At 39.2% G+C, this 11,431-nt stretch overlaps 1 protein-coding gene across 1 annotated transcript; it reads right to left on the reverse strand.

Moving 5' to 3' along the window:
- Positions 1-6,021: 6,021 nt before the first annotated feature.
- Positions 6,022-7,293, reverse strand: LOC122039734 (probable ascorbate-specific transmembrane electron transporter 2). Its single transcript, XM_042599197.1, has 4 exons — positions 6,941-7,293; positions 6,820-6,868; positions 6,543-6,742; positions 6,022-6,461 (listed from the first exon to the last, which is right to left on the reverse strand). Exons 1-4 carry the CDS (start codon positions 7,106-7,108, stop codon positions 6,213-6,215), a joined length of 666 nt encoding a protein of 221 aa, XP_042455131.1. The 5' UTR covers positions 7,109-7,293; the 3' UTR covers positions 6,022-6,212.
- Between the last annotated feature and the right edge of the window lie 4,138 nt (positions 7,294-11,431).

Here is an 11,431-nt window from a genome sequence, read left to right on the forward strand (position 1 = left end):
GAGTCCCAGTTCTGGCATGACACTAGTTTTCCAGCACCATCGAGTGGAAGTTCGAGACCGGTTTGGATAATTATCCACATCTCGACTTGCGTCTTGAGGTGGTATTCCATCCGGCTCTTCCAGTAGCCAAAGTCCTCGCCGGAGAAAAGAGGCGGGCGGGTTGTGTTGTAGCCTTCTTGATGGGCCATTAAGGATCTAGCACACACAAAAATAAAAAAACTTGTTCCAAGACTTGGTCTTGGATTAGTAGTGCGGGAAAAAAATTAAATATGCTAACTAGAGTGGTGTTGCACCAGCTTCGAGAGAAAATTTTGATTGCGATAAAACAGATCGGAAGACGGTAATTTTACCGATTCCGATCAACTCCGAAAATTAAAAATTACCACGAAAAAGAAATGCTTGAATGGTGGTTTCACCGATTCGAAGCGACCTCACTCTCATATCAATTATAGGATCGAAAGCGCTAGGGGGGTGAATATTGCTCGTGGCTTTCACGTTCGTTTTAAAACAATCGAGTAATACACAACGGAAAGATAAAAACAATACTAACACCGAGGTTTTTACTTAGTTCGGAGCCTGTGGCAACTCCTACTCCAAGGCCCACACTCGTTGAGTGTTTACTTTGGGCAATCACTATCAATTTGAAAAATTACAACTTTGAAGTACAATATAAAGCAATAATGAAAATTATACCAACAACGAAAAATAGGGAATTTCAAAGCTTCTGGTTGTCGGAGTCGAGTTACAACTTTGTCGGATCGTTCTTTGAGCAGCATACGGAAGAAGGGTTGCAATTTCAAGTTCTTGCTTGGTTGCTGCTCGAACCAGGCTTAAATAGCCCGTTGAGGGTGCCTCCAACCGCATGGAGGGCGCCTCCAAACCCGCCGAGTCAGCCGCGTTAATAAGCTCGCAACGCTCGCTGCTTATCCGCCTGAGGGTGCCTCCAAGCTCCATGGAGGGCACCCTCCATCCAGCGTCCAGGGCGCCTCCAAGCTCCATGGAGGGTGCCCTCGAGCCTTGCTGCGGGGTTGTAGATCAAGTCACCCAAGGCACCTTCAAGCTCCACGGAGAGCGCCTCGGGACTGTTCATCTAAGGCTTTTCTTGTGCAATTTCCGTCCTGCAAGGCATGTTAGCCTACAAACAAAGTATACCATGCAAAACAAGGTTAGCACAATAAAATAAGATAAATAGAAAGTTATTTTGACAGTCTCCAGACTGTCTGGTTCTGACTTTGGATTTCATCTCCGGAAACCCTAGGTCGAATCAACGTCTATTGTTCCCTCAACGAGGAACGCGTTCTCACCAACTCCTCTCAAGAGAGTTTACCTGTTGCCAGATCGGTCCTCTAGATCGACTGGACTTTCTTCCTACAGTTACCACCCCATAGGGTTTTTCTCAACCTAGGGTTACCACCCCCTAGGATTTTCCTCCGCCTAGGGTTACCACCCCCTATGACCTAGGGTTCCCACTCCCTAGGGTTTTCTTCAGCTTAGGGTTACCACCCCCTAGGACAAAGGGTTACCACCCCCTAGGGGTTTCCACCTGTCTAACCGCAATTAAGTCTTTTCATCACCTAAGGTTATCGCCCCCTAAGACCCAGGGTTACCACCCCATAGGGTTTTCCACCTGCCTAGAATCCGCTAGGACTTTTGCCTAAGATAACTTAGGATTGTCCTGCAAGTTCAATGAACCTTGTTAGATAACAAGGCAACTTAACTTTGGATCCTTTGACATAATCAAAACACAGGTTCGATCGTCGGATGCTTCTCACACCGACACAATAATCAACCTAAATTGATTCTGGTTTGGATTAAACTGGTTTATTTAAACCAACTAATGGTTTGAACTAAATCGGGGCCTCTTTTGAACTATAATTGTCTGATTAAACCAACATAGTCAGTCCGATTCAGTGAACCAGATCCAATTTAAGTTCGACCAAAAACTTTAAACTCATCCCAATTTGATTAGTTGAGACCTATTTAATCAAACCGGACCATTTTATTCAATTCAGAAGTCAAACTGGATTGATTTAGATCAAATAATAGTTAAACCAACCAATGATTTGAACCAAACTCGATCCGGTTCAAGTGAACCAAACCCATTATTACCCATGATAAAATTTGGCCCAATCATGCTTTGAATCCAAGCTCAAAGCCTAATTAATTGAAACATTATTGTATAAAGTTAAATTCCAATTAATTGAATCTTATTTCCAATTAATTGTAACATGTATTAATTAACAGAAATTGACGTTTTTTTTTCTTACATGTGTTAACTTCATTCATAAAAGAAATGCTAACAAATAACAATCATTTGTTTTTCTTTGCACGTGGGAATAGAAAAAAAACACTAGCATTCTTTTCATTTTCTTTACTTATGCTAAACCTCGCACCTTTCTATTCTTCTATGTCGCCATCACTTCCATTTCACTTATCGGCTCATAATCAAAGAAGTAACCCCCTTGATCATACACGGATCAGGAACAGAGACAAATTTCGTGAGTATATATTGTTGAGCTCAGGGTTCAGCGATGATGACAGATCGCAACACATTCACAATCTTGCCTTTTGATGGCAGCTCCATCGACGATTTCTTCAGGAGATGAACATGTGCATACCATTCGAATAAATCTAAAAATATATTTGCACAGATCTCTTGACTTATCATTTTGGCATTTCAATTTAACAGATCTACATGTATACTGCCTATATGCACAGATCTATATTTGTGATCTTTATGCTTTCACGGTAACATATCATATAACAAACAAAAAGATTCATCATACATTCTTAGAACTAAGGCAACTCTCTGATACCAATGTTGATAGTTCTAAAGCATGAAAAATATATAAATACAAAAACTATAAAATTCACAGTGATCTCCTGTGGTAGATCTTGATCTTCGTTTTTCATACAAAACAAAAAAAAAACTCATAGTCATGCTCGAAGAAGAAGATCAGAGAAGATATCAAAAAATAACTTGTCATCGGAAAAATAATCACGAACAAATAAAAAACTCTTCAAAATTCCACAAGTCAAATCTCTCTCTAATGTATGTTCTCCTCTTACAATCTTGTACATACGGACAAACCTTGCACAGAGACCTTTCAAGTATAGGACGAACCCTTTCTCTCTGATTTTGCACAAACCTTGCACATAGTAAGCCTCGTCAAGCCCCCCTTTTCTTCTTTGGCTTGGATGTATATATATTAGAGGAAGATGACTCTCCCTCTCTCTTTATTAATAGAGGAATTTAATGAGCTAAAAGATGAAGAGAAAGGGATGTCCTTTCATCTTCTTAACTCCAACAGTTTTGACATGCTTTTATTGAATTTGTTACTAAATATTACACATTCTTATAACCTTAAGGTTGGTTTCTTTACAGGTGTCACTGATGAAGAGAGTACTGCAACATTCAAATATGCTACTTATTATGATTAGCATAATTGTTTCAACATCTTTGCATTGTGACAAATTCTTCCACGGTTGATTCTCCTATTTGCTTATCAGTATTTGCATAATTGTTTCGTAGACTTTTATTTCTCTCTTGACATACGATAGTTGTTAAGAAAATGCATCTTATCACAAATGGGATAAACATAATCAACCAATGCTAACCAAATATCCACATTGACAGAGAGGAGAAAGAGATACGGAAAAAGTAGAACAAGAATGAAGAAAGATCTTGTCAATTAGCTCTTGAGAACATTTCCCACCGAAGTGACGCTACAAAAACACACAATAAGCTCAAGGAAAAAGGAGAGCACTCAAAACTTCTGAAGAGAATTTAGGGCAGCAAATGTCTAGAGCTGGAGTGATGTCTATAGCTAATCGCCATCGGAGATGGTGGAGTCGACGAAGCTAGAGCTGCTATCATCAACAAAGAGAGGGGATGGAGCTAGAACTTGAACTTCAATGAAGGGAGGGGATGGAGCTGGAGCTACTGTCATCGACGAAGGGAGGGGACGAAGTTGGAGCTACTATATTGATGAAGGGAGGGGACGGAGCTGGAGCTCCTAGTGATCGTCGACGGAGGGAGTCGTTAGTTTTGGGAGGAAAGAGTTTAGGGTAAAACATGGGATTTTGGGAGGGCAAAGCGCAAGCGCAGGTTTCGTTTTCGGCTAGTGTCTCACATTTTGCATGTGTTTTTCTACTATTCAATTTTTTATCATTTAGGGAATGAGACACGGGGACAGACGTTTTTCAGGATTGGAGATGGAAAATTTTGCATGCAGTCTTCATTAACAAATAAAATTTTGCATGTAGTCCCCATTGATAAAATTCTTTATTTCTACTCCCTAGTCAAATATATTTACCTAATTACCCCTGATATTCTTAGGTATAAAAAGTCTAAAAATGAGTATAGGTTCTTTTAAATTCAGTACATTAAATTAGAATATAGTATATTTTCTATCAAATTGAGGATGATTCTTTTGCTACCTATACTAATTTTCTTTAAATGATACTCAATTGGATGAAGAATATATTAGATTTTCTTTAAATGGTGCTGAATTTAAGAGGAATTATATTAAGCAAGGAAAAAAGTCGTGCTCAATTTAATAAAAATTATACTCAATTGTAGTTTAAAGTGCTGAATTTAATAGAAATTATACTCATTTTTAGACTATTTGTACCTACAAAATATGAGGGATATTTTGATAGAAAATATACTTGATTCTAGTATAAAGTGTTGACTTTAAGAGGAATTATACTCGTTTTAGTATATTTTCTATCAAATTGAGCACGATTCTTTTTCCACTTCAATTGGATAGAAAATATACTATATTTTCTTTAAATGATACTCAATTAGATGAAAAATATACTATATTTTCTTTAAATGGTGCTAAATTTAGGAAAAATTATATTAAGCAGGAAAAAAGTCGTACTCAATTTAATAGAAAATATACTCAATTCTAGTGTAAAGTGCTGACTTTTAGAGAAATTATACTCATTTTTAGACCTTTTTACCTAAAAAATTTAAGAGACAATTAGATAACAATATTTACATGAGGAAATTGAAGTAAATAAAATTTTACATGTAAGAAATGGAAACAAAGTTTGTTATGATTGAGGACCGTATGTAAAATTAAAATTATGATTAGAAATTTTTTTCTAATTTACCGATTGAAGATTTGAACTAAATTTATACATACTTAAAAGTCATTTCTTTTAGAATATTCATCCCAATTAAACTTTGAACTCTGATCTTTTATTCCTAAACCACACTTATCTTATTTTGGTCCGGTTGATATCCGGTATATAATTATTAAGTATTGAAAAATATTGGGTTTTGGCTTTTAAAATAAAATTTGAATTCTGAATTGTTTATTATTTAAGTAAAATTGAATTATAATTTGATTTAAAAGTTTGATTTAAATTATTTGAATTTTAATTTGAACACATTTAAAATAAAAATAATATAAAAATAAAAAGAATTTAATTTGAATTAAATTATGAATAATTAAATAAAATATTATAGATTTAAATTCGAGCATTCAAGCAATTATCTTAATTATTAGCTCTAAGAAAATTCAAAGAAGATGAGATCAAATAGCTTAACTAACTAAAATATTGTAGTGAAAGGATGTTCCGTTATTATTCTGATAGGATTTTAGTACATTTTTAATTTATTCTGATGATACAGATAAATCTGATTAATTATTTTTTTTACCAACCAAAATGACTTCTTTTTTTTTTAATTTAAACCGATTAAATCTGCGCGACTGTTCCTAGTTCGGATCCTCTGTCCCGAACCTTCTCTGTCCCCATGTCTCACTGCTGATCGAACGGTCCAGATTACATCTCAAGGGTCTCTTATACATCACAAGAATATTACACATATTTTAAAAATGTCATAATGTATTGAGATATAATCTGGACCGTCTGATCAATAGTGAGACATGGGACAGAAAAAATTCGGGACATAGGATCCGAACTAGACTATTCCACCGTACCAAAATTTCTCACTAAATTTAAAAGGTGCATATGGGTTCTGATAAGTGCGAGATCACCTTTTTGAATTTCAAATCCTTATTACATGAAAATGCATCCTACTTTTAACCGTCGCGCCTCCTGAAGCTTGAAAATCAAAAGTAAATTCTCGATAAATTCAATGAACAGAAAGAACACCAACTCAATCTCTCGCCTTTTATTAACATTTTTTATCAAAAAAAAAAAAAAGAATATTTCAAGATCGTAATGCTTTGGCGAAATCAAAAGACCTTGGGAAGGGCGACGGAGACGCTGACGGCAAACGCAAAGAGCAGCATGAAGAGTCCGGTGAAGTTGATGACCCGCGACTCCGCACCCGGCGCCGCGTCCATCTGCACCAGCCCCGTCTCCGCCGTGCACACCGTCATCAGAAACACCACCAGCCCCGCCGACTTGTGCACCGGCACCAGCAACCCCCTCATAGCCGGCGACGCCCCCGGAAACCAGAAGTTCACAAACCCGAACACCCACTGCGCCACGTCGCCGCCTTCTCCGTCAATCCCGTTCATAAATTTTACAGCACAAATTAGTATTTTTAATTTGATCGTTACCTGCAGCCCGAACAAGCAGATGGTGAGCATGCCAAGCCAGGAGTGCAAGCTGACCATGTCGGGGAGGGTGGCGGCGTTGTGGTACTTGAAGGCGGCGTAGATCCCCAAAATCCCGAGGCCGAGCGCGATCAGGTGGAGGAGAAGGTGGACGAACTTCTGCAGCATCTTGTCCGCCGGCACTATCTTGTACGCCATTATAGCTGCTCGATCACCATTAAATCAATCCTCTCAAATTCCGATGCAAAAAACAGAGCAGAGCAGGGCGGCCGAGCTGTACCTTCGCCGATGATGAGAATGAAGCCCAAGGACATCACCAGAGGATGCACCTGTCGATTTATAGCAACAAGCTAGTAAAGATCGAGTCGGATTGATGCGTAAGAAGGTTGAGGGGCCTGTACGTTGAAAATGAGGTTGGCGTCGTCGGAGTGGAGGCGGGCGGCGCCGCCGCGGAAGTGGAGGACCCAGACGAGGATGAGGATGAAGATGGTGAGGGCGAAGACGTGGGCGACGTGGGTGATGTGGGCTGCGGCCGCCAGGTACCCGGGTTGCACTGACGTCAGGACCATTTCAAATGGTGCCCGTCGTCTCTGGCGACTGACTGACCGACCAAACCGACGGCGATGTTGCACCCGCTGGCGATAGCCGGTGGCGTTTGGGTATTTGTAGAGATTAAGAATGAGAATTGCGTGGAAAGAAATGGCCGCCGGAGTTGGGTTTGGTATCAAATGGATGGATGAATGCTTTGTTTGCCGTGGAAGGAGGGGAGGAATCAAAGCAACGCATCTTTGGGTTTCTCATCCTCCATAGATTAGAACTTCAGTTATTGTTTAGATTAGGGTTGAATCAAATGTCCAGGAACAAATTTGATGTTCCATTTGATAAAAATTTATTTATATTTGTTCAATATACACAAAAAAAAAAATAATGAACAAACTTAAATATATATGTGTTCAACTAGTTTGACTTAATAATATTGGTACAATTTTTCCTGACTCAAAGTTGACCAGATTGACTAAGTTTGAGTTGACTCAAACTTGAATCTTGATGTTTGAGTTTTGATATTTGATAATATATGAAGATTGCTGGTGCAATTGTTCATATGAAAAATTGCCGATCAAAAGTAGACTAGAAGAGTTAAGTAGGTCAAGGTTGACTATATACTTAATTGAGAAAGTCCTAACTGGAGGTTAGGCAAAGATAAAACTAATGGGAAGGTTGACAGAAGAAGAAAATTCAAGTAGGTCAGTGTTAACCGAATACTTGGTGTTGGAAGTTCAGGTGAGTGAAGCCAGGCAGATTGGAGAGTCTTGATGAGTAAAGCTCGACAGTGGGAAAAGTCTCAGTGAGTGAACCCAAGTGAAAAGCCCTAGTCAGTGAAGGTAGGTAGAGGGAAATCCTAGTGAATGAAGTCGAGTGGTGGAAATCCCCTAGTGAGTGAAGTCAAACATGTGGAAATCCAGGTGAGTCAACGTTGACCAGACACCTGGTGTTTGAAAGTCCAAATAGGTTATGGAGGATCGGACACTTGGGACGAGATGGTAAGTCTAAGTGAGTTAAGGTTGACTGAACACTTGGCACAGGGGAAAAGTCCAAGTAGATCAAAGGATTGACTGGACACTTGGTGACGAAGTTCTAACAGGTCAAGGTTGACCAGATGCTAGGCATGAAGGAGTATCAATAGGTCACAATTGACCGAATGTTGAGATTGGAAACTCTAAACTTGTGTTAAGAAAGTTAAGGTTGGTCAATCGATTAGGTGATGTTAGTTAGAGCCCTAGAACTAATTATATGATGATTGTTGTATGGACTCATTGTATCATATTCCTATGTATATAAAGGCATTTGTGTTTGGTTATTATACTTACTTGTATTGATGTCAAATAACTAAGTATAATAGCGTCCTTGAGTAGAAGGTTCTTATCTATATCAATCGATTAGTTGAATCGATAGTGAGATGATATAGAGAACACTACTCTTAATCATTCCTAGTCAAGTATTAACATTCAGGGACAATGTTAATGCGACGAGACTAGCATGTAGGTCAACTCGATGACTTGATCTCACAAGTCATGGATATAGAGATATCAAGTTGACACATGAGTATACATTGGAGAATGTATACTGAATGATCCGCCATGAGAAAGTATCATGGATCGTTATATGAGTGTCATATACTTTCTCATGTGACTATTAGTATGACTATTAGTCCTTGGACCTAAAGTCACAATGGTTCCCTACATAAGGAGTTACATACTTTGGCTTCATCAAACGTCACCCGTAACTGGGTGGACTATAAAGGCGATTACTGGGTATGTAACAAATTATGCGGAGGGATGTGAGTAATGTAGATGGGATCTATCCCTCCTATATAACGGGAGTGACATCGTTATTCTTGATAGAGTGAAACCACTAAGTGCATGGTCATGCCCAAATGAGTCAATATGAGATATTGAGCTCATTTGATTATAGTGAGTCTACTTGGAGTTCAAGATTTAGATTGATCAGAGGATAACACCGTCTATGCTTCAAATTGATCAATCTAGATGTCAAGGATAGAAGGGCATTATCATATATTGTGAATGGTTACAATTAGTAGTCACAAGGTGATGTTGGATCTCAACATTCTTGTAACTTGGGTAGTAATGATGTGTTGCTAGATACCGCTCATTACTTATGCTTCTAAATGGGTTTAGGAGCATTGCCAACGTTACAAGAACTTATAGGGTCACACACAAAGGGCAATTAGATGGAGATTAGGTTCATATGATGAACCAAAGAGGATTAGGTTCATGTGATGAACCAAATTGGATTAAAAGTAATCCAAACTAGACTAATTGAGTTGGACTCAATTTGATTCATATGTCCAATGAGTCTAATTTAGATTATGACTCATTGAATCAATTTAATTTAATGGATAGAGATTCAATAAATTAAATTGACTTGAATCAAAGGTTGGATTTGATCAACCATGGGAGAATTTAAGTCAAGTTTGACTTGACTTAAGAGGGAAGATGAAGAGTCAAGTTTGACTTGACCTTGACTTGACCAAATGCCATGTCATTGTGACTTGGCATAGGGCCGACCAATGATGATGTGTCACATCATCAAAGGTTACATGAGTGTGTGCCACCTCATGAGGGAGACCAAGATTTGTGACCCTTGGTATACCATGGAAATAAAAACTCCTCCATTAAGTGGCCGACCACTTATGTGTGCATTTGGTGTGCTTGTGTAACTCCATCTTCTTCCTCCTCTCTTCTCTTCTCTCCCTCTCCTCCTCCTTGGCCGAAATCTCCATGAGTGCTAGCACACTCTAAGGTTTCTTCTCCACCTTTTTGTTCGTGTGGATACACATAGAGGGGTGTTCGCTTGACACCCTTGAGATCCGGCGAACCTTGGACGAGCGGGATAAGCGAAGGGCTTCGCATCAAAGGTATAAACTCCTTAACATGTATATCTAGGTTAGAAAATATGTACACAAAATTTTGTTCTTTTAATCTTCTCACGGATCCGGTGGCATGGGACTTCGGGATTTCCGCAACGCAAAAAGCGGTTTTTGCAGCCCGAAAGTCCCAACAGTGGTATCAGAGTCACGTGCGAAGCGTGTACGAGTTTCATTTTTGTTTTTATGAAAAACATTCAGATATGTAAGTTTCTATATATTTATAATTTTTATAGATTTTATGGGTATTTTTCTCGTATAGGCGAAGCAACAAGTGTTTGGACACTTGTAGGCTTCGACTATCGAGAATACCTTTCCGAAAAGGCAAGGTTTCACCCAAATCGTTTTGGGACAGCAGTTTAAGGCGCTGTAAGATCGTCGTAGGACACTCGTGATATTCATTTCACGAGAAGGGGCGCTGCCCCTAACCCCGCAAGAGGTATTGTCCCGCGATCGCGCTCGAAAATCGCTAAACGGGGCTGTCAGAAAAAAAATTGTAAAAATAGTAGTAAAAATTACAGAAATTTATGAAAAATACATAATTTAGTATTATATATAATTTTGTGATGGTCATGGCCCAAAACCCCAATTAGATTGGAAAAATTATGTTGTAATTCATAATATGGCCTGCGTGCCATTTTGTGTGTTTATGCGTGTTGTATAAGATCGCGACCTACGCGTCGTGCCTTCCTTTATTTTATATTCCTATTGTAAATAGTTTAGACCCGAATGTAACTCGAGTTTCAAATTTGTAATGTACAAAAATTAAAGCGGTGGAAGGTCCACTCTGTTGGTGCAACCTTAGGTCAAGGTTGACCTGGTTGACCTTACTCGAGTTGTATTTTGATGTTTGAGGAGAATAGAAAAGTTCTATTCTGATGTTTGACGAGAGTAGAAAAGTTGTATTCTGATGTTTGACAGAATACAAACTTGGGAGATTGTGGGTGCAATCTTTGGTCAAGGTAGACCTGGTTGACCCGAGGTGAATTGACCTGATTCGGGAAAAGTCCAAGCAGGGAACTTGGCAACGGAAAAGTCCAAGTATGGAGACTTGGCACGGAAAAGTCCTAGTGAGTGAAACTAGGTAGTTTGGAAGTCTTGGTGAGTGAAGCCAGGCAGATGGAAAATCCTGGTGAGTGAAGCCAGGTAAAAGCCCTAGTGAGTGAAGCTAGGCAGTTTGGAAGTCCTGGTGAGTGAAGCCAGGCAGATGGAAATCCTGGTGAGTGAAGCCAGGTAAAAGCCCTAGTGAGTGAAGCTAGGCAGTTTGGAAGTCCTGGTGAGTGAAGCCAGGCAGATTGGAAATCCTGGTGAGGGAAGCCAGGTGAAAATCCTAGTAAGTGAAGCTAGATGAAAGTCCTGGTGAGTGAAGCTGGGCAAGGGAAAATCCAGATGGATCAAGGATGATCGGACATCTGGTGTTGGGAAGTCCAAGTAAGTCAAGGGAGTG

This window comes from Zingiber officinale, chromosome 2A (genome assembly GCF_018446385.1).
Source record: "Zingiber officinale cultivar Zhangliang chromosome 2A, Zo_v1.1, whole genome shotgun sequence".
Classification (NCBI taxonomy): domain Eukaryota; kingdom Viridiplantae; phylum Streptophyta; class Magnoliopsida; order Zingiberales; family Zingiberaceae; genus Zingiber; species Zingiber officinale.